The sequence below is a fragment of the Tursiops truncatus genome, chromosome 17, assembly GCF_011762595.2.
Source record: "Tursiops truncatus isolate mTurTru1 chromosome 17, mTurTru1.mat.Y, whole genome shotgun sequence".
Classification (NCBI taxonomy): Eukaryota; Metazoa; Chordata; class Mammalia; order Artiodactyla; family Delphinidae; genus Tursiops; species Tursiops truncatus.
Genome location: NC_047050.1, coordinates 77,368,402 through 77,388,924, shown reverse-complemented (window position 1 = coordinate 77,388,924; position 20,523 = coordinate 77,368,402). Strand labels below are relative to the sequence as shown.

Sequence of the window (20,523 nt, the reverse complement as noted above, 5' to 3'; positions counted from 1 at the left end):
GCCTGCTGGAGACCTGGGCCCTTGACAGATCCCATGACACACTGCCCTGAGGAATTGTGCCCACTGTCCTGCCTGGGCCCCCACCCCCCTCCCCAGTCTGGGCAGGACTTGTGTCACTAGTGGTTCTTGCCCTGGACCCAGCGTGGCTGGTGAGAAAGAGTGGGTTGTGGTTACTCTGGTCAGAGCTGGTGGCCTCAAAGGGCCCGCAGGAGTCATGTGGGGTTTAGCGTGTGAGACCCGAGAGCCTTCGGTGCCAGCTGGCGGTGGATGAGCCGCCCCCTCGTTCTGTCGGCACCGCGCTGCTACCCGAACAGCGTCGCGTGGGCCTTGCCCTGGTGTGGTGCCGGCCGCGAGCTGCCCTGCCCAGGCCCGGGGTGGCTTCTGGGCGGGCGAGGATGGAGTCCAGCTGGACGTGGAGTTCGAATTGCCCTCTTCCACCCTCTCCCCGCGCTCCCCGGACTTGGCCGCGCGGCCTGGGGCAGGACAGACCATGCTCCAAGGGGCCAGGGGGAGCTGGGCTGACCAGCGAGAGCACAAGTCCCCACCTCGAGCCACGGTCCGGCTGTCAGAGAGCGTCCGGAGGCCAGCGGCCCGCCCTGACGGTTCTGGTTGCCAGGAAAGGCAGTGGCTCCACGGTGTCCCAACCCGCTGGCGGGGCGGGCCCTGGCCAGCGCGGCGTCACGCGGGCGGGGCGGCCAGAGTCCGGGGCGCCAGGGCAGCAGCCAGAGTCCGATGGCGGCGGAGCAGGACCCCGAGGGGCGCGCGGCGGCGCGGCCGCTGCTCACCGACCTGTACCAGGCCACCATGGCGCTGGGCTACTGGCGCGCCGGCCGGGCGCAGGAGGCGGCCGAGTTCGAACTCTTCTTCCGCCGCTGCCCGTTCGGCGGAGCCTTCGCCCTGGCCGCGGGGCTGCGCGACTGCGTGCGTTTCGTGCGCGACTTCCGCCTGACGGACGCAGGTAGCCGCCCCCCGGCCCCTCACCCCGCCAGCCCCCCGCCCCCGGCAGCCCCGGCGAGCCCTCGCCACCACGGCCTCTGTCGCCCCCAGACGTGCAGTTCCTGGCCTCGGTGCTGCCCCCAGACACAGACCCCGCGTTCTTCCAGCATCTTCGTGCCCTCGACTGCTCCGGGGTGACGGTGCGGGCCCTGCCCGAGGGCTCCCTCGCCTTCCCCAGCGTGAGTGCCGGGGGAGCGGGGCACGGGGGGTGGGCCAGAGCAGGGCCGGGTGGCGCCGAGCTGACAGCCCGCCCCGCAGGTGCCGCTGCTGCAGGTGTCCGGGCCGCTCCTGGTGGTGCAGCTGCTGGAGACGCCGCTCCTCTGCCTGGTCAGCTACGCCAGGTGGGGCCCGGGGCGCCAGGTGGGGCCTGGGGCGGGACACCCGCCTCCCGCCCGAGGCCGGAAGCCTGGGCTCTCCGTGAAGGAGCGCTGACTTCCGGGCCCGGACCCGTGGGGCGTGGCCCCTGGGGGCGGAGCGCTGAGCCGGGGTCCTGGCAGGGGCCGCCGGCTCCCGCTGCTCGGGTCCTCGGGAGAGGCAGCGCTCTGGGTGGCTTCCCGGCCGTCACTGCGGGTCCCCTGCCCCCTTGCTCCCGCAGCCTCGTCGCCACGAACGCCGCGCGGCTTCGCCTGATCGCAGGGCCGGAGAAGCGGCTGCTGGAGCTGGGGCTTCGGCGGGCTCAGGGCCCCGACGGGGGTCTTACCGCCTCTACCTACAGCTACCTGGGCGGTGAGGGCCAGGAGACGGAGGCCTGGTTTGGGGGAGGAGGAGGCCAGCCCTGAGAACCCCCTTCAGTGCCTGAAGTCCCCCAACTTTGCCTGATGCCCTGACCCCAGGCTTCGATGGCAGCAGCAACATGCTCGCAGGACAGCTGCGGGGCGTGCCGGTGGCCGGGACCCTGGCGCACTCCTTCATCACCTCCTTTTCAGGCACCGAGGTGCCCCCTGAACCGGTCAGTACCCCTGTCCCCCCAGCTGGACTCCAGAGGGCAGACCCCCCCAAGCCGAGCCCTTCCCAGGGAGCAGGAGAGGCCAGTCCCTGCTCTGTGCACAGGCAGATACCACGCCTGGCCCACCCAAGCCCCGCCGGGCAGGTGGTCTCAGTGCGGCACTGGGAAGCTGGCAGGCAGGTGGCTCAGACTCTCTGCTGGGGTTGAACCAGTCCCCACCCTGCGCTCTGGGTTCTCCATCCTTCACCAACTCTTCTCCATAGATGTTGGCTCCAGCGGCTGGTCAGGGCCCCAGGGTGGACCTGGTTGCCTGCGTGGAGACGTGGCTGGAGCGTGTGTGTGGCCACCTGGGGCTGGGGGTGCAGGAGCCACACCGGGGTGAGCGGGCGGCCTTTGTGGCCTATGCCCTGGCCTTTCCCCGGGCCTTCCAGGGCCTGCTGGACACCTACAGTGTGCGGAGGTGAGGCCCGGGCATCCCCCAGGGTGGGCTCAGCAGAGCAGCAGCAGACCCCCTACTCCCATGTCCCCACCTGCAGGAGTGGTCTCCCCAACTTCCTGGCTGTAGCCCTGGCACTGGAGGAGCTGGGCTACCAGGCAGTGGGAGTGAGGCTGGACAGCGGCGACCTGCTTCAGCAGGCTCAGGAGGCGCGTGGCGTCTTCCGAACAGTGGCGGCCCAGTGAGTCCCCCTGGGAGGGGCTTTGCCTTCTGAGAGATCCCCTCCGGTTCAGGAATATTGGGATGGGACAGAGGGAGGGAGGGACCGTGCCTCTCCCACCGTGAGGCTCTCTGATACGCTGCTACCTCAGTAGAGGTACTGCAGCCTTGGCAAAGAAGCTGGGGTGGGCTCGCTCAGGGGCCCATAGAGCCAGTGTAGCTGAGGGCAGATTATCAGGTGGCGGGGAGACGGCATGACTGGGTTGGGAGGGGGCCGGGTGAGTCAGGGGCGTTTGAGGGCTGCCCCCGTCACAGGTTCCGGGTGCCCTGGCTGGAGTCCATCCCCATTGCTGTCAGCAACAACATTGATGAGCAGGAGCTGGCCAGGCTGTCCCAGAAGGTAGGCGGGGCAGGGGCAGCCCAGAGGGTGGCTCGGCGGGCCCTGGGCCTGCAGATGCTGGCCGAGCTCATTTCCCCTCCCCCCCAGGGCAGTGAGGTGAACGTCATCGGCATCGGTACTAGCGTGGTCACCTGCCCTCGCCAGCCTTCCCTGGGCTGTGTCTACAAGGTGGAGAGAGTCCGGGGCCCAGTGGGGATGGGCTGGGGATGGACCATGGGTCCGGGGAGAAGGGTCCAGCTAGCTCAGCACCCTGTCCCTGTAGCTGGTGTCCGTGGGAGGCCAGCCGCGGATGAAGCTGACCGAGGACCCCGAGAAGCAGACATTGCCTGGAAGCAAGGCTGCCTTCCGGCTCCTGGGCTCCGATGGTGAGGCCCCGCCCACCCTCCGCAGTTGAGCTCAAGGCCCCAGGCCCCGTGCATGCTTGGCGCCCTCACATGCGCACCCACGCAGGGGCTCTCCTGTTAGACGTGCTGCAGTTAGCAGAGGAGCCACCTCCCCAGGCTGGCCAGGAGCTCAGAGTCTGGCCTCGAGGGACCCAGGAGTCCTGTACCGTGAGGCCAGTGCACGTGGAGCCGCTGCTGCGACTCTGGGTCCAGCAGGGACAGGTGACCGCCCCTAGCCACCCACCCCCTTAGCCTGCACCTTCAACTCAAATCAAGCTCGGACACCTGACCTCGAGCCAGCCCCTTCCTCCCTCTTCCCCCCAGCTGTGTGAGCCCCTCCCATCTCTGGCCGAATCTAGAGCCTTCGCCCAGCAGTCCCTGAGCCGTCTGAGTCCTGCCCACAGGTGGCTCGAGCAGCCTGCACTGTACCAGGTGGGTGTAGGGCCCACATCATCAACCCGCCCCGTGCCCTCTCTCCCCCCACGGCCACCCATGGTCCCCCCCTCTCCTCCCTGCAGGTGGCGCTGTCTGAGAAGCTCCGGGCCCTGGTGGACAGACTGAGTGCAGAGGTGCCCTCTGAGAATCCCCTGCTGGGAGCTGCCTGAAATGAACATGAGTCACTCACTATCCCCACAGCTTGTCATGTGTCGTTTCTTCACCCAGCCTGCCACTCACTGGACCCCCAGGGCTTCCCAGGGTGGGCTGGAGTCAGGAATCAGCATGAGGGTTCATCCTCCCAGGGAAGACCCCAGCCCAGCCAGGGCAGGTAGGCAGCCCCGTGCTGAGGCCTGAGGTCGGCTAAGGCCTGTGGGGTGGGGGTCGGTATCTGAGGCCTGGGGAGCTGGACTGTAGGAGCAGATCCGGGCAGGACAGGGCAGGGCTGTGGGGAAAGGGAGGGGGCTTTGGTGCCCAACTAGGAGCTGGGGGGGTTGGTTACTGGAAGACCGCTCCATGCTAGAGGCCCGAGGCGGGCTGGGGATCCAGCCCAGATGGGGGGGCTCCGGGATGCCCCCCGGGCGGGGCAGGCTTGGTGGACGCCTCAAGCTTCCCCAGCGAAGGAGAGGCCTGGGTGTCCCCTGCCACTGCTGCTGCCAGCTCTGTGGGACCCTGTACCCCTGGGCCCCACCCATCTGGCTCCCTGTCGGCCCTGGCATCTGTCACGGCACGGACTAGGCCTGGGCCTTGGGGACCCAGCTCCCGCCCCTGCAGTCCTGGGAAAGGAGAGGAGGGCTCGGGGCCTGCCTGCACTAGAGCTGGTGGAGGTGAGGGAGCAGGGACTGGCTCAGCTCTGGGCACCTGGCCAGGGTCCTGGGCTGGCCCTGCCCCTGTGCGAGCAGGCTCGTCGGGTCTCCACCGGCTTTGCCTCCGGAAGAGCCACTCAGGAGAGGTTGGAGGCCCTGCGGGACAGAGGGCGGGGCCTGGGCTTCTCCCGCCTGGGCGGGGGACACAAGCAGGCCAGGACGAGGGGGAGTGCCGACTGTCCAGGGTGCTTCCCGGAGCACTTCTGCCTGCCCAGGTATTTGGCCAGACCAGCTCTTCTGGCTCCCCTGGACCAGGCTGGGCAGTGGCCGCTGCGCTGCTGGGTGAGGGCGACAGCGGGGATTTGGGGCAGAGGCCCGGTCAGGCCAGCCCTGGGGAGCAGGAGGCTCGGAGAGAGACACAGACTCCGCCCGCCACCGCCACACACACATCAGGACACGCACCAGGCCCCAGGTACCCACAGGTCACCACTTCTGAGCTTGACACTTTCTCAGTGCCAGGACCCAGACACTCCCCCACCCACCCACCCTGATCCATCCAGTGATGTAAGTCACCTGCAAGGGCACTTGGGAGGCACAGGGCAGCTCCTCTTGCTTCCGGCTCCCCCCCAGGGCTGCTCCAAATCATCCGCATGCCCGGGATGTCCGGCCGGGTCAGGATGCAGAGAGGAGAGCCCAGCCCCCGGCCGCAAGTGCAGCCTGGACCTGACTGCTTCTTTAGGGCTGAATCAGGCGAGGCCTCAGCTCAGGGCTGGGCCCAGACTTCTAAAACGTGCTGGGGCCTCCTCAGAGCTGTCTACACCTGCCCAGGATTCCCTGCCCAGACGGGTCAGAAGTCAGGGTCAGGGACCCTTCCCCCCCGCCTTGCAGATCCACTGTCTCCCAGGGACCTTGCCCTTTTCCCAGGTCCTGGTGGGCAGAGCCTAGGCTGGCCACTCACCAACAACAGTCTGGGCGGGAAGACCCTTCAAAAGCCCCTGCAGGCACCACACCTGCGGACACCCCCGTGTGGCTCCCCGACCTCCCGCCCCCACAGAGCATGCACACGCACATGCACCCACACGCTGCCATGCCTGTCCCTGGGCCCGCCTGCCTGGGGCCTGCTTCTAGGTCAGGCCTGGGCACGGCTTCTGGGAGGACCAGTGCCAGGTGCTGCAGGCTGAGCCCGGCTGAGCAGCTCAGTGTGTGCGGCGGCCATGGCTGGGGGCGCGTGGGACTGGGCCCAGGGGGCTCCCGTGGGAGCCCTAACCCTGACGGCTCTGGCTGAAGGGATCCGGGCCAGCCAGGGGCAGCCCCCGGGACCCCCTTCCACCGGCCCTCAGCCCGAACCTGAGCTTGAACGCGGGGTAGAGCCTGGGCGGGCAGCCGCCATTTCCCCAGCTGGCAGTGAGCCCTTCTCCCAGCCTCCTACCCAGGAGCCAGCCCCTGAGGGACCCGGTCTTCATCTGGTGAGCAGGAGGGATGCCTGGGGGGTAAAGGGGGACGGAGCTGGGAAAAAACAGAAAGGCCACGGGGGTTTTGTCAAGAGCTGGGACAGGGTGGGGAGGAAGAGAGTGTGAGAAGCAAAGGGGTCTCATAGTCTCCCCTCGCCCCCACTCCCAGACTCCCCAGAGTTCCTTGGAAGAGGGGGCCCTCGCAGACCTGGCGTCGTACACGGCTGCCTGTCTGGACGAGGCTGGCTTTGCGGGAACGCAGGCGACAGCACTCACCCTCTCCTCAGCCCTGGAGGCCTGGGGGGAGTGGCTGGAGGACCAGGTTAGCCCCCGTCCCCTCCCTGCCCTTGGAGTCTCCCGCCTGGTCCCCTCCAGGGTTGGGGGCTAGAGGGAGCAGCCCCCTTCAGGCCGCAGCTGCTTGGTCAGGGTACTGAGGGTAACGTGCAGGGGTCACGGAGACTGGACCACTGACGTCCGCCCCTCCACGCCAGGTGCACGGCCTTGTGCGAGGGCCGCTGGCACAGGTGCCCAGCCTGGCAGAGTGGAGGCCCCAGCGGGCGGCCCTGCAGGTGCTGAGCACACTGGCCCTGGAGCACTGTCGGGCCGTGGTGTGTGCACTGCTGCCGCGCTCACTGTCCCCGGACCGGTAACCCGCCCCGCCCCGCCAGACGCCGCATCCCCCCCGCGGCCCGACGCAGCTTCCCTCCCCTTTCCGGCTTGTTGTGGAGACTGGCCCAGGGTGGGGTGGGTCACAGCGGGGCAGGGCCTTCCCTGCCTTCCGCTCCTGCCTCTCACCCACTGAGGGTCCTCAGGGCTGGCTTCCAGGCTTGGGGCCTACCTTCTCTCTCCAGGCCTCTCCTGCAGCCCAGCCCGGCGGGGTGTGCTTCCGAGCAAGCCAGGTGGCTGCTGCACCCCGGCGCCCATGGCTCTTTGGTGAGTCTGCCCCAGGAGAGCTACCTGTGGCTTTACTCTCCACGGTGATTGTTCGTGATGCCAGGCCTGTCTCACCACTACTGGCCAAACAGGGTCTGCGTGGTCCCGCCGGGCAGCTGATCCTGCAGACTTGGCTCCGTTGTGGTCTCTGCACAGATGCCACTTATTTTGTTTCTCTGGGATTGCGGGGTTGATTACCTGCCCCTCCTCCTGCTGGAGTCCCAGTGGCCGCCTCCCTGACCTGGAGACGCCCCTCATCCCAGCGCCAGGCCCTGGCTCACACGCCCCGTGCCCCCAGGGCGGCAGCCGAGCTTTGGCGTGGCCTGAGCCAGAACCAGCGCGTGAATGGGCAGGTGCTGGTGCAGCTGCTGTGGGTGCTAAAGGGCTCGGCCAGATGCCAGCTGGAGGCACTGGTGGTAGGTGGCATTGCCAGGGACTCCCCTGGCCCTGTCCCAAGGGGACAGGAGAGTCTGGGCTCAGGGGTTTGGGGGCAGCAGGCTCTCACCTGAGTCACACCCATCCATAACGTCTCTCAAGCATAGAGGCTTTGTCCTCGCCCTGTCTGCAGTGTCTGAGCCTGAATGAGCCCCTTGTTCCATAGGCCACTCGTGCCCTTGGGGAGATGCTGGCTGTGTCAGGCTGCGTGGGTGCCACGCGGGGCTTCTACCCGCATCTTCTCCTTGTGCTGGTCACACAGCTACATGAGCTGGCCCGGGACCCATGCCCCACTGACATCCCCAAGGTTTGGGCCCCATCCCACCAAGGGCTACCGTACAGCCACGCCAGGTGAGGGGTGCACACCGGGGGGAGTGAGGGCTGGGCCAGTGCCCTCCTGGCCCTCACTGCCCATTCGTCTGCTGCCCCCCCCCCCAGCTGCACAGTGGAGGCCTTGAAGGCCCTGTTCACTGGGGATAGCTGCTGCATGGTGGTCACGTGCATGGAGCAGGCTGGACGCTGGAGAAGACTGGTGGGAGCCCACACCAACCTGGAGGGTGTCCTGCTGCTGGCCAGGTGCAGGGCAGGGGTGTGGGATAAGAGGCAGGGGCATGGGGGTTGTTGGGTAGAGGCTTCGTGAGGGGCGAGGCCGGACGCAGAGGGAGAGCTCCCATTTCCGCCTCATCACAGTGCCATGGTGGCGCACGCCGACCACCACCTGCGAGGCCTGTTCACGGACTTGCTGCCCCAGCTGCGCAGCGCGGAAGACGCACAGCGCCTCACGGCTATGGCCTTCTTCAGCGGAGTGAGCCCGCTTCCAGGATGGGTGGTGAGGGGTGACCATGGACTTGGCCCCTAAGCGGCCGGGCCGGCACGGGAACGCGAGCGTGCTGACCCTGTGTCCCCCCGCCCAGCTGTTGCAGAGCCGGCCCACCACACGGCTTCTGCGGGAGGAGGTCATCCTGGACCGGCTCTGCGCTTGGCAGGGCGACCCCGAGCCCACCGTGCACTGGCTGGGCCTGCTGGGCCTCGGCCACCTGGCGCTGAACCGCAGGAAGGTGAGAGGCAGGACTGGGCGGGGTCTGGGCGGGGTCTGCGAGGGGTCTCCCACGAGTCCCCGTCCCTGCAGGTGCGTCACGTGAGCACGCTGCTGCCCGCGCTCCTGGGCGCCCTGGGCGAGGGTGGCGCGCGGCTCGTGGGCGCCGCACTGGGGACGCTGCGGAGGGTCCTGATGCGGCCGCGGGCGCCGGTGCGGCTCCTGGGCGCGGAGCTGGGACCGCTCCTCCCACCGCTTGTGGAAGACGTGAGCCCGCCCCTCCGGCCCCGCCCCTCCCGCCGTCACCACCCCCTCCCCAGGCTCTCCCAGGGTTCCCCAACCAGGCCCCGCTCCTGGCCCCCAGATCACGCCCTCAGACGGCAGCCCTCCGGACACCCTCTCTCTGCTGGCTCCGCCCTGACCGCGCCCTGCTATACAGGCCCGGGACTCGGTCCGCGCCTCGGCGGTCGGGCTCCTCGGGACGCTGGTGCGGCGCGGCTGGGGCGGGCTCCGGGTGGGACTCCGCGGCCCCCTGCGGAAGCTGGTGCTGCAGAGTCTCGTGCCGCTGCTGTTGCGACTGTATGACGCCAGCCGGGACACCAATGAGGTCAGTCCCCCCAAGACTGTCCCAGGGCTGTCTCCATCCAGCCCCACCCATTCCCACGACAGCTGCCTCTCCAAAGATTACAGGTCGGGGACTTCTCCCAGGACCTCAGGTGCAGGTGACATGCGCAGCCAGGTTCCTGGTCTTTCCTGGGCCGCCTGCGCCTCCACCCCTCATCCTGGCCACCTCCCCCCTCCCAGGCCATTTCTTGCCACTTTCTGGGCTCCTAACCTTGCTGCCTTCCCCTGTTCCAGAGCTCAGAGTGGACCCTGACCCTCTGTGACCAGGCCCTGCGCTGGGGCCTACTGGAGGAGATGGTCACCGTGGCCCACTGCAACAGCCCTGAGGCCCTAAGCTGCATCTGCCACCGCCTGGTCAGTTGGGGGAGGACAGTGACAATGATGGGGTATATGGTCAGCTGCCCGCTTGGTCCAATATACACCAGGGCCACTCCCCCCAAACTGAGCCTTCCCACCCTTGCAGTCAAGGTGGTGGCAGGTCTAAAGCCTCAGGTCCTGATGCCATGTCCCGGGGGATCCCCAGGGCCCTCAGCCCCTGGACTCACCTCTGCGGCCTCCTTCCCATGCAGAATTGGCCCTCCTGTCCTGCTATGAGCCCTTCTGTCCCCAGGTTTAGGGGTACCCAAGTCACGTGCCCCGCTTCCTGAGCCAGACCCAGGGCTACCTGCGGAGCCCACAGGACTCCCTGCGCTGGGCAGCTGTGGTGCTCGTGGGTAAGGCAGTCCTGGTGTCACACTGTCCCTTGCACCTAGGGCTCTGGGAGCTGGGCCAGCCCCTCCCTGCTGTGGGCAGGGGGCCAGCACTCAGGGTTTGCTTTGGTCCAGGCTTCCTGGTCCATCACTCAAGCCCCCGCCGCATCAACCAGGACCTGCTAGACAATCTGTTCCAGGGTGAGGACCCGACTCACCGGGGCATGGGGTTCCGGAAAGGTGGTGGGCGCTAGGGCGGAGCGGATGGGAATGGGTGGATGGAGAGCTGGGGCCCTGGGGCCCTCCCGCGCCATGAACTGCCCTGTCCCCCACAGACCTGGGGCAGCTGCAGAGTGACCCTGAGCCCACTGTGGTGGCAGCGGCACAAGCGTCCACCCAGCAGGTGGTGCTGCGGGCTCAGGCGCAGCACCCTCCCTGCCGTGGTGCCTCCTGCGCCTTCCCTGCCCGGGCCGGCGCCGCGCCCACCCTGCCCGGCCCCCACCAGTCTACAGAGACAGCCCGTTCCGGCACCACCAGAGCCCCGCTGGCCCCTGGGGCTGCTTAGGACCAGGCTGAGCCCGACTGGCCCGCCCCCCACCGCTCTGCGGCCAGTCTTAGCAGGGGCACATCTGCAGAAGAGGCCCCCCCTTGAGGGGCACCCTGGGCTCGGTGCTGGGCACCAATGGCTGCCCCCCGGAGCCACGCAAGGCCTGTTGCACACAAAGACCCCTCTCCGGGAGCTCACCCCCCAGACAGCCCTACGACCTAGAGGGGCACGCACCTTCTGACGGAGCACCATTTCGCCCTCAGCCTCTTGCCTCGTACACCCCTGAGTCCATCTGTCCCCCCTCAGCCCCCTGCCTGGATGACACCTGACCTCCCGGGCCGAGGCCTGGTGGGGGCCACTGTGAAGCTGACACAGCCCTGGGAGCCGGCGCCGTGATAGGCCGCCCTCTGCCTGGGCCCTCCCGGCCGCCCCAGCAGCCCATCACTCCTCGTCACGTGCTCCACTCCTGGCTGGCCATGTCCTGGCCTGAGGTTCTGAGGTTCCTGGCCAAGAAGCACTGATCTGTCCTCCTGTCCACACCCGCTGCCCCACAGCCTGGCCCCGTTCCTGCCCCTCCCCCGCACTTACCGTGTCAGACCCCACCTGGGCCTTCTCTGGAAGCTGTCCCCGACCTCCCCACTGGACAGCACGGACCCGAGATGACACCTGCGGGCTCAGGTGTGGGCTGCCAGCATTCGCACCCCACTAGGCTGAGCTGTCGCGCCGGCACCCCAGCGCCCTGCTCAGGGGTGAATGGAGGCGTGACTGGACGTGTGGGGAAGAGGGCCCTCAGGACGGCTCCGAGGCCGTGACCCAATCCATCCAGACCCTGGACGGGCGGCTTCCTCCACCTGGAGTGCCCACCTTGAGGTGTCCTCTTGCCCTTTCAGGGCCCCCCCAATGCTGCCTCCTCCTCAGAGGAGGCCTCAACTCACACAGCCTCTTGGAGGCTGGGGTCCTGCCCATCCCTGTGGAAAGCGTTTAAAATAAACACACGGATCCTAGGGGTTCAGCGTCTGTCTGGGGCCTGGGTCTGGGCCAAGGCTGGGTTCTGATGCGCTGGGCCTGGTCCGAGATCGGGCTGGGGCTGAGATTACAAGGAAGACAGCACGTAGCCAGGAGTTTGGGCCGGCTCCGGGGTGGGCGGAAGGCCAGGCAGGTTCCACCCTGAGCTGAGAAGCTGTGCTTTGGGCCTACGCATGCCGAGCCAGTGGGGCCGGGGCTCAGCAGGAAGGGGTTGGGGTCTCCTCGTAGGTCATTCCCAGGGCAGGGGAGGCTCGGGCCGAGGGCACTGGTCTGTGTGAAGCCAGGGGCATGGTTTGGGGTATTGGTTCGGCTTCTCCAAAGCAGATGCCCAAACTGGATTAAGCTACAAGAAATATATCGGGGTACACGCTGGAGAGGCCAGGAGGCTGTCAGACGCCCGTGAAGGAGAGGAGGACGGAAGGAAGGGAGGTTGGTGGGAATGTCCTCAGGGGGTTCTTCAGCCTGTCACCCATCAAGGAGGCTCCAGCTCCCAGGCCTGGGGGTCCCTCCTCAGCTTCCATGGCTGCAGGTGGGGCCCACGAGGAGCACCCTCACAGCCGCCCGACTTGGTCTGGGTCTGGGCCTGGGCTCAGCAGGAGCCTGGCGGACCTCAGTGGCAGCCCCCATGTGCAGAAGCAAGCCTGGCCCCCACTGCTTGCAGCCGAGGAGCCAGAAGCTGGGTGAGCATTGGATGCCCATTTCCCCCACCAGGCACACGCTTGTCCCACTGCAGAGCACAGCTGGGCAGGCTAGTGGCAACCCCCACAGTGACGCCCACTGGAAAGGAGAGCCCAGCCTCAGATGAGGGCTCGGGCAGGCAGCACCCCCCCTCTTCTCGCGACACCTCCGTGATGCCTGGGCTTCTTAGGCCTGGGAGCCCGTACTCCTCCCTGTAGCAGGCCAGTTGGAGTGCAGGCTTCTCTTGGATGATCAGTCTTGTGTGCAAGACTGCCTTGCCGTGGTCCCCTGCCCCATCGCTGGAAGCCCTGCTAGACTCCCTGCTTGCCAGGTGTTGGGTTCACTCAGAGCCTGTTGCTTTGTCCTGGGAGTGTAACCCTTCTCGGGGATTTCTCTGCTGGGATCCTCAGGGAGGCTCCAGGTGGATCAGTGCTGCCGTAGCCCTGCTCCCAGGCGAGCATCGCTGGCTGAGTGTCCAGGCTGTCCAGGCTCTTCCAGTCCCGTCCCCCTTGGTTTTGCCTTTCAAGTCCCCCTAATGCGGTTCCCAAAGGAGGGGCGTGGGCCCTGGTGAACACAAACAGGCTTGAGAGGTGTCCAGCTTCTCCTCTCCCTGTGTGAGGGGTAGATCTCTAGGGGTTTCTGTTTGCTTTTTTAAACATTGATTTATTGATTTAGGCTGCACCAGGTCTTAGTCCGGCGCTCGTGATCTTTGTCGCGGCACGTAGGACCTTTCAGCTGCGGCACGCACGCAGGATCTGGTTTCCCGACCAGGGATCGAACCCGGGCCCCCTGCATTGGGAGCACAGAGTCTTACCCACTGGGCCACCAGGGAGGTCCCTTCTAGCAGTTTCTGTACCAGGATCTGGGATGTTTGGGGAACCCTCTGGTTTTGTTTTTTTTTTTTAATTATAAATTTATTTATTTTTGGCTGCATTGGGTCTTCGTTGCAGTGCGCGGGCTTCTCATGTGGTGGCTTCTCTTTGTTGTGGAGCACGGGCTCTAGGCACGTGGGCTTCAGTAGTTGTGGCACGCGGGCTCAGTAGTTGTGGCTCGCGGGCTCTAGAGTGCAGGCTCAGTAGTTGTGGCGCACAGGTTTCGTTGCTCCGTGGCATGTGGGATCTTCCCAGACCAGGGCTCGAACCCGCGTCGCCTGCATTGGCAGGCGGATTCTTAACCACTGTGCCACCAGGGAAGACCCAAACACTCTGTTTTAATATTAATTTTACTGTTGGCCTCAATCCTGAGTTTTCTCGGGGGTTAATGTCCCAACCACGGCAGGGCCGATCATCCCTTCTCTTTAGCCAGTCCTGAGGCTGCAGGGCAGTGTGAGCCTGACAGGAGGGGAGCGCGGCTTCCCCCGCCTTCCGCCAAGCGGAGGATGGCAGACTGGCTCCCACGGGGAGAGGCGAATTTCTCCTGGCTGTTCAAGCTCCAAGATGAGAATAAGTCCATGGCTGAATCAGTTACTATCTCTCCTTGCACGTGGGGCCGTTCCACCCCCGCCCCCACGCCCCAGGGAGGCTCAGGCACCCTGGTCCAGGGAGGCTCTGAGCCCTGCCGAAGGCCCAGGGACTGCGACTCAGGGGCCCAGAGCCCTCCTCTCGGGAGACTCTTACCTTTGAGCTAATTAATTTGGATGAGACATACCCCAAAGGCCAGTTGCTCTGGTTCGGGTCACTTCCCTGGGGCCCCAGTGCAGCCCCAGGAGTGCAGATCTGTGTGCCTGTCCGTACACCTTTTCTCTGTCCTCTCTGCGCCCCGGAGGGCAAGGACAGCCCCGGCTCCCTGCATCAGTACGTTCTCAAGTTCCCTGAGGCAGACAGAGAACCATCCTGAGGGCTGGAATCGCCCCGTCCCGTTCTTTCCAGGCCAGCCGGCTGGGGGAGGGCGCCAGGAGCCCGGCCACGTGGCTGCTCACTCTGGAGTGATCCGGTGCAGCACAGGGAACGCCCCCTCAGCCCCACGGGAGAGATGCCTGCTCTCAGCCCCCAGGTCCCTCCCCATATGAGGCCCCATCCCCATCGCTGCCCGACCCCTGACATAGGGCCCCTCGAAAGCTCAGTGAGCATTTTCCCTTTGTTCATCACATTTATTGTCTTTCCTCAACTCCCAGGCCTTGTGGGGAGCTGCCCACATGGCTGGGTGTGGCTCCTGGCAGCTGGGTGGGCATGAGCTCTGCCCCGACTAGAGAGCTGCCCTGCGGGCAGGCTGCAGGCTAGCAGAGCCGGCTCAGCCTGAACAGCAGTGTGAGGCAGGCGTAAAGCGCGTTCGCGCAGCCCTGGGCCTCCGGTTTCCAGCACACCTGGGGGGCGCCCACCTGTGGCTCAAGGCCACACTCCTCCAGCAGGACCCAGGTGGGTGCCTCTGAGCCCCAGCTGCTCCCCAGGAGCTCGTGCGGCAGGGACACGGCCCTGTGCTCCTGCCATGGGGTGCTCTGCTCCAAAAGGCTCTCCACCTGGCAGAACAGGGTGGGAGGTTGTCAGAGGGGCCCCCAGGATTCTGGCACCATCCACACCACCCCAGCCCAGATGCACTGGGTCCGCACCTCCGGCACAGCCCCTCCCCTACAAGCTGGGCCCACTCACCAGTTTGAACGCCCCTGACAGGGCCCCCATCTCCAGCACCTCAGCCAGCAGCACGTGCTGGGTTGCACTCAGCACTGGGGAGAGACCTTGGGTGAGAGGGGTTCTGGAAGGCCAGCTAGGGAAGCCCACATTCCTGCTCCCTGCCTGTCCCACCCCCGGAGCCCCTCACCAGCTAGAGCTTGCAGCAGGTAGAAGACGGGGCCGGCAAGTCTCTTTTCCAGCCTTCTGGAGGAAAACACCAGGCACTCGAGGACAGCACCCACCGGACCATCCCGAGACTCCAAAAGCCCGCCACGCAGGCCGTGCTCCAGCTGGGGGTGAGGGCGTGGGGCGGGTGGGTGAGCGCGGGGGCGGGGCGCAGGCACCAGCTCTGCCCGCCCCACCCCGCCCCAGCTCGCCCCCCACCCACCCACCACCCCTGCACGCCCCCCACGCCCCACCCAGCTCTCTCACCGACTCATCCAGGGCTTGCAGGGCGGCCTCGTCCCGCAGCACCTGCCCGAGGGCCCCCAGCAGCTGCCGACAAGGCTCCCTGGACAAGCCCTCCAGGCCCACGGCCCAAGCCTCCACTTCTGCCTGCAGGCCCTGGAAGCCTTCGGTGGTCACCAACCGGTCCTCCATGGGCCCATCTGTGGGGACAGGGCTGCCATTGCCCAGGTACCCACGTGGCCCCGGGGAGCCCTGGTTATGGAGGGCAGACCACAGGGGGGCAGAAGGGGAGCCCACCAGGGGGGTGGCCAAGAAGGTACTGACCCGACAGGAACTTGAAGCGGAGAGAGAGAAATTTTGTGGAGGTGAGGCAGGAGGACCGCTGCAGCTGGCCACCTGCAATGTAGGAGGGCCTGTAGTCTGGACGAGGCAGGGCTGGTCAGCGCAGGGCTGGGTCCCCGAGCCAGAGAGGCCTGAGGCCTCCCCTCGGCCCTCACAGCCTGTCACCACCACCCCAGTACTGGCAGCCCGGGACAGGGAGCAAGGTCGAACCAGGCTGGTGTCAGCCTGTCACCGTGTCACCCGTGTGTGTGTGTGCGCGCGTGTGTGCGTCCCCCGGCTGTGCTGTGCTGGGCAGGAGAATGCCTCATCAGCTCATCCCATTGCCCAGGTCCACAGGCCTCACCTTCCTGCTGTGGCCTGAAGGTCGTCTGCTTCTTGTCCGGGAAGAAGAGGATGTCTGGCAGCCAGACGGGAGCAGAGGTGGGAAAGCAGGTTGGCGGGGCACTTGGCATCTCCCTCCCAAGCTGGGACCCCCTGTGCAGTACCCCCATTGTGCCCCAACCTCCCAAATGCCAGAGCAAGGGACCCTCGGCCACCCCGACCCAGATGCCCCCAGTGACCCCTGGGGGCTCTTCCAGGCCTCTCTGCCTCTCTGCCATGGAGTCTGGGCCCCAGAAGTCACCGTGATCCTGGCTCACCCCAGTCAGAGCCAATAACCAGCTGGGCCACCCGAAAGGCGAGGATGCTGCCCGCGGGGATGGTGACCATCTTGTTCTGGCTCAGGTGGCCCTCGCCTCTGCCCTGATAGATGGATATGGGCTCAGGACTGGGCTCTGGGTCGTGGGGCCAGACGTAACAGGGTGCTGGTGGCAGGGGTCTGCCCCACTCTGCCTCCCCAGCCCGAGCCCCCGCACACCTGCAAGCCCATGGCTCCCGGAAGTGCAAACTGGCCGGAGCCCTCCTGCTTTTGGGTCCGGGTGACTTCCACCTCCTGCTGTGTCTGCAGCACCTCGGTCACGACGAACACGTCATCCCCACGATTCCGCAGCTGCTGCAGGACTTTGTGCTCAGGCCGCCGCAAGCGCCTGTGGTGAGCAGACCAATGGGAAGCTCGCAGCGGTGCACCCTGCGCTCCCCTCCCCCTGCCACGGGGCGGGCTTCCGTTCCCTGGACCTCAGCCTTTGTGGCCATAGGGGTTGGGGGCGGTGACTCGGCCGAGGAGACCGAGAGCTCTGTGGATGCCCAGGCACGGGATACCCATCATTCCCTCCCTGGTGCTCCCGACAATGTTTGTGAGTGGGTGGGGTGCAGGAAGAAAAGACAAGGTCCAGTGGGGACGGGTGGACACCTGAAGACCTCTGGAGGGGCCCACCCTGTTGGCCGGTTGCTCACCTGGCTGCTCTCTCCCTCCACTCCCTGCCGCTCCCAGGGTTCAAATCTCATGTCTCCGCTCTGAGCTAATGGTCCTTCTCCCCAGGGTCCCTGTGTCTGCTCCACCCCAGCAGCCCAGCCCCCTCACAGTAGGACTTGGTCTGACCCCTGACCCTAGGGCCCTGCCTGGCCGCCCTGGCCCGCAGGATGCAGGCCCCCAGGACCTCTGCAGCCTCCTTCCCTGCCCACTGGTCCCAGCATGCCCCTGCCTCTGGGACTTCCCTCAGCCTGGCAGAGACCCCCTGTGACTCCTGCTGCCCCGAGGTCCTGACCCAGAGGCTGCCCAGTTTCAGCAGGGCCCCGCCACCCCAGGGCTCACCTCTCTCGATGCATGGCTTCCCAGGTGTTGGGCGCCACTCGCAGCGTGCACACGATCATCGAGGCGCTGGAGCTGCCGGACACCGCGGCCCCGCCTGACAGCTTCCCCTGTCCTGGGGCCGCCAGCTCCACGCTGCCCTGCATCTTCCCATCCATAGCATCGTGGAAATGGAAGGTGTTGCCACACTCCACAGCTGGAGCAAGACCAGAGCTGAGGCCCATCCCACCATCCGCCGCCTTTCCCCCCAGGCGGAGGGGCCTCTGAAAAGTGCCTGCCCTCTGGAAGCAGGAGCCCAGAGGCCCAGAGCAGGTGGCAGCGGGCCTGCCCCCTCCTCCCCCGACCCGACCCATGGCTCTGACAGTGCCAAGTGGGGTACCTGGCTCTGGGGCGTCGGGCTCCAGGATGTCCCTGATGGACAGGTTGACACGTGTGTAGCGGTGTTTCCAGAACCGTGAACTCGAGGACTTCCTGCCCAAAAGGCAGTAGAGCTGGAAGCTGGTGGAGCTCTGCAGGCTGTCCACAGGGGTGAGCTCCCCACCGTGGTCCAGCTCCTGGACCACGCTCCTGACCACCCTTGCAAAGGCCGATGCCATGCTCCTGAGGAGGGCAGCTGGCTCAGGCCTTACACCCGCAGGGCTGGAAGAGGGCGGGCGGCAGAGGGGGAAGGTAGGTGCCTGGACGTCTCCAGTGATGGGGAGCTCTTTCCCTCCAAAGCAGTCCTGCTTGGCTAGTCCTGGGATGCTCTGACTGGCAGAAGGCGCTTGCTGACTATCACCCAACACAAAGACAAGCAGAAGCACACCCGGGCATCCACTAGTCCATCTTTCCAAGGGGCCATGAGCACCTCCAGGGTGGGGCGTCATTCACAGCCCTCAGTGGGACTCAGGCCACGCACACCAGCTGTTCTGTGATCAGAGTGCCCACATGGAGCCCGAGAAAGCCCTGGGACTCAGCGCTTGGGGCGGGGGGGCAGCCCTGGCCACCCACCAAGGCCTCTTGTCCCTTTGTCACTTCAACAAGGCTTAGGGCTGCTCACGAAAAGCAGCCACTGAGGAAGGGCAGGGCAAGGCTGGGGCCTTGGAGTGACCCCGAGCCACTGCTCTGTCTGCTGTAGCAGCGCCCCCCGCTGGCTGAGGTCTTCAGAGGGCGGGGGAAGAATCAGAAGCCATCACTTCCTGGGCAGTTGGTGCAAAGGCCCACAGCAAGGCCCAGCCAAAGTGTCCCCAGCTCCTAGACGTGTCCTCCAGGGCTTTCTCTGCGCCCAAAGCTCCGTGAGCCACTAGTCTGTCTTCAGGGGTCAGAAGCCAATGTGGGCCTGACTCAGGACCCAGGACATCTGGGCTCCAGGCACGGGGGCCAGCCCTTAGGAAGCCTCTGAGCTTCAGGGATGGTCTGAAGTCTGAGAGTGGCCCAAGGAGCACCTAGAGGGCCTACCTGGAGTTAAGCCCAAACCAGCCGGGCTGGGGAGGGCACCCCCTTCCCAGAGGCCTGGGGCTTCCCCAAACCTGTCTGGGATTGCGAGTCCTTGGGGGGCTTGGGGAAGCCGCAGAAGGGTGCCCGGACCAGGTCTCCACCCAGAGGAGCTGGCCTCCCCCAACCCAGCACTAGGGAGAGCACCCCCCTGGAACCAGGGCAGGCAGTGGGGTGCGGCGCGCAGGGGCGGGGAGCAGCTCACCGTGACCGTGACTGCTGCGTGCCTGCGCCCACAGAGCTGAAGCCAGGCCGCTCTGCTGGCTGGGGTCGGAGGGCTCTGCCCCGGAGCTGCCAAGCTAGCACACAACCCAAAGCTTCCCAGATCCAGAAGTGAAACCTCGGCCGGCCTGCAGCAGCCACAGCCCGGAAACCCCCGTGAGCCCGCCCCCGCAGCCCCAGCCTGGCGAGGGTGGGGGAGGGTCAGGGTGCGCCAGCTCGTGCCCCACCCGCTGCTGCCTCCAACTGCTGGGCACTAACTGCTGGGCGCTTCTTCAGTCCTTCTCTCTGGAGACTCTGGGCCACGGCAAAGGGTCTGAAGAGACATTTCCTCAAAGAAAATGTATTGCTACAAATGGCCAACAAGCGCACAAAAAGATGCTCACGCCATTTGCTGTCAGGGAACTGCAGATCAAACTGCAGAAGATGCTGCTTCACACCCCATAGATAACTGTATAGAAGAGAAGTAACGAGTGTTGGGGAAGATGGGGGAAATTGGAGCCTCACACACTACTGGGAATGTAAATGGATGCAAAAGAGTCTGGCAGTTCCTCAAAAAGTTAAACAGAGAATTACCATTAGATCTCATTCATTCCACTGCTAGGTGTGTATTCAAGAGAAGTGAAAACATATGTTCACGCAAAAACCGGCACATGGATGTTCCCACAACATTATTGTTAACAGGCAAACCTCAGAAGCACCGCAAAATGTCCGTCTGTGGAAGCACAGACAATGTGGTCAGTGCACACGATGGAAGACACAGGATGGCGTGGCGCTCAGTCATACAAAGGAATGAAGTTGTGACTCTCGGCACAACGTAGACGGACCTCAAGACATTATGCCAAGTGAGAGAAGGCAGACGTGAAAGACAATAGCTCACGGGATTCATTATGCAAATTGTTTAGAACAGGCGAACCGTAGGGACAGAAAGCAGCTTAGTAGTTGCCAGGTGCTGCGGGGAGGGGGATGGGGAGTGACACAGCCTCTTTTGGGGAGTGGAAATGTTCTCAACTCTGAATACGCTAAAAGCCCCAGAGTTTCACACTTTTAATGGGTGAATTGTATGGTATGTGAATTGTATCTCAATAAAGCTGTTACTTTGAAAAGCTGAAGCCAGGCCTGTCTCAGGTTCTCAACACCCTTACTCTCTTGGGCTGCTTGCGGATCATGTCCAGTGCAAGGCAGCCAGGAGCCCCATGCCCCCTTTTCTCCACCGCTCCACCGCCACATCCTGCCTCTGGGCCCTGTGACACTCTGGAGCCCGCACCAGGGCCCCTGCCAGTTGGCTGGCCTGAGACTCACCCCGAAGGCTCCGCCACATGCACTAATTCGAGCCATGAGTGTTTATCAGCACCTGGCGCCACGTGCTCCTGCAGATGAGGGCTCTGGCCGTGAACGGGACAAGGGCCCCTCCAGGTAGAGCCGCTGGCAGCGGCCCGATGCCAGTGCAGGGAAAGTGACTTCCTGGGGGGGTGTTTTGGAATGTTGCAATGACCCGGGGCTGAATGAAGCATGGACAGGGCATCGCTGCAGCAACTCCTCGTTCACATGTTCAGTTCTCTGGCAATAACCTAAACAAGAGGCACTGGGCTTGGTGAGTGGTTGTGTCCCTAGGCTCCTGAGGGCAGAGTCAGCCTGAGATGACAGGAAGTGAGTCCACTGGGGAGAAAAAGCAGAAGGAAGGTGGCTGGGGCTGGCCCTGCACCCCCTCCCCCTCCCCATTTGGAGGCCTGGGGAGCACTCGGACA

General features: G+C 65.4%; 3 protein-coding genes and 1 long non-coding RNA gene across 29 annotated transcripts; 3 read left to right on the top strand and 1 right to left on the bottom strand.

Moving 5' to 3' along the window:
* The first annotated feature begins 189 nt into the window (after positions 1 to 189).
* NAPRT (nicotinate phosphoribosyltransferase) lies at positions 190 to 4,013 on the top strand. 8 transcript variants are annotated; one of them, XM_033842998.2, is made up of 13 exons: positions 672 to 958; positions 1,048 to 1,175; positions 1,255 to 1,337; positions 1,592 to 1,722; positions 1,830 to 1,945; positions 2,206 to 2,402; positions 2,479 to 2,619; positions 2,913 to 2,997; positions 3,085 to 3,165; positions 3,260 to 3,362; positions 3,463 to 3,602; positions 3,705 to 3,812; positions 3,899 to 4,013. In XM_033842998.2, exons 1-13 carry the CDS (start codon positions 733 to 735, stop codon positions 3,983 to 3,985), a joined length of 1,626 nt encoding a protein of 541 aa, XP_033698889.1. In that variant the 5' UTR covers positions 672 to 732; the 3' UTR covers positions 3,986 to 4,013. The 8 variants fall into 8 exon arrangements, 5 of the variants coding, with proteins under 5 accessions (XP_073650414.1, XP_073650413.1, XP_073650415.1 ...); XM_033842997.2 differs by having other exon boundaries at positions 673 to 958; positions 3,448 to 3,602; XR_012327029.1 differs by having other exon boundaries at positions 199 to 958; positions 1,255 to 1,722; positions 3,244 to 3,362; positions 3,448 to 3,602.
* Positions 4,014 to 5,835: 1,822 nt separating this feature from the next.
* MROH6 (maestro heat like repeat family member 6) lies at positions 5,836 to 11,340 on the top strand. 19 transcript variants are annotated; one of them, XM_033842984.2, is made up of 14 exons: positions 5,836 to 6,087; positions 6,242 to 6,394; positions 6,564 to 6,718; positions 7,304 to 7,421; positions 7,607 to 7,791; positions 7,879 to 8,016; positions 8,131 to 8,245; positions 8,355 to 8,498; positions 8,570 to 8,743; positions 8,916 to 9,083; positions 9,335 to 9,454; positions 9,711 to 9,813; positions 9,925 to 9,990; positions 10,125 to 11,340. In XM_033842984.2, exons 1-12 carry the CDS (start codon positions 5,836 to 5,838, stop codon positions 9,714 to 9,716), a joined length of 1,728 nt encoding a protein of 575 aa, XP_033698875.1. In that variant the 3' UTR covers positions 9,717 to 9,813; positions 9,925 to 9,990; positions 10,125 to 11,340. The 19 variants fall into 19 exon arrangements, with proteins under 19 accessions (XP_033698875.1, XP_033698871.1, XP_033698870.1 ...); XM_033842980.2 differs by having other exon boundaries at positions 9,670 to 9,813; positions 10,643 to 11,340; XM_033842979.2 differs by having other exon boundaries at positions 9,670 to 9,813; positions 10,600 to 11,340.
* A 2,729-nt stretch (positions 11,341 to 14,069) lies between these two features.
* GSDMD (gasdermin D) lies at positions 14,070 to 18,884 on the bottom strand. The gene is made up of 11 exons (XM_033842995.2): positions 18,762 to 18,884; positions 17,463 to 17,683; positions 17,087 to 17,279; positions 16,253 to 16,421; positions 16,035 to 16,137; positions 15,740 to 15,793; positions 15,379 to 15,450; positions 15,079 to 15,254; positions 14,795 to 14,936; positions 14,626 to 14,699; positions 14,070 to 14,495 (listed from the first exon to the last, which is right to left on the bottom strand). The coding sequence occupies exons 2-11, from the start codon at positions 17,677 to 17,679 to the stop codon at positions 14,256 to 14,258; spliced, it is 1,440 nt and encodes a 479-aa protein (XP_033698886.2). The 5' UTR covers positions 17,680 to 17,683; positions 18,762 to 18,884; the 3' UTR covers positions 14,070 to 14,255.
* Positions 16,289 to 19,887, top strand: LOC141276846 (uncharacterized). The gene is made up of 2 exons (XR_012327096.1): positions 16,289 to 16,426; positions 17,111 to 19,887. It is a non-coding gene; the product is annotated as an uncharacterized lncRNA (long non-coding RNA).
* Positions 19,888 to 20,523: the final 636 nt, after the last annotated feature.

What these genes read in the sequence shown, in the direction of transcription:
- MROH6 (XM_033842977.2), top strand. Translation starts at nt 5,836, where the DNA reads ATGGCTGGGGGCGCGTGGGACTGGGCCCAGGGGGCTCCCGTGGGAGCC. An exon ending in GGGAGTGGCTGGAGGACCAG is followed by an intron (nt 6,395 to 6,563) that starts GTTAGCCCCCGT and finishes CCTCCACGCCAG; the next exon opens with GTGCACGGCCTTGTGCGAGG. An exon ending in CTACCGTACAGCCACGCCAG is followed by an intron (nt 7,792 to 7,878) that starts GTGAGGGGTGCA and finishes CCCCCCCCCCAG; the next exon opens with CTGCACAGTGGAGGCCTTGA.
- GSDMD (XM_033842995.2), bottom strand. Translation starts at nt 17,679, where the DNA reads ATGGCATCGGCCTTTGCAAGGGTGGTCAGGAGCGTGGTCCAGGAGCTG. An exon ending in GCCCGACGCCCCAGAGCCAG is followed by an intron (nt 17,280 to 17,462) that starts GTACCCCACTTG and finishes GTCTTGCTCCAG; the next exon opens with CTGTGGAGTGTGGCAACACC. An exon ending in CCTGCTGCAAGCTCTAGCTG is followed by an intron (nt 14,700 to 14,794) that starts GTGAGGGGCTCC and finishes GTCTCTCCCCAG; the next exon opens with TGCTGAGTGCAACCCAGCAC.
- NAPRT (XM_073794312.1), top strand. Translation starts at nt 396, where the DNA reads ATGGAGTCCAGCTGGACGTGGAGTTCGAATTGCCCTCTTCCACCCTCT. An exon ending in GCTCCCTCGCCTTCCCCAGC is followed by an intron (nt 1,176 to 1,254) that starts GTGAGTGCCGGG and finishes CCCGCCCCGCAG; the next exon opens with GTGCCGCTGCTGCAGGTGTC. An exon ending in TCTGGGTCCAGCAGGGACAG is followed by an intron (nt 3,603 to 3,704) that starts GTGACCGCCCCT and finishes TCTTCCCCCCAG; the next exon opens with CTGTGTGAGCCCCTCCCATC.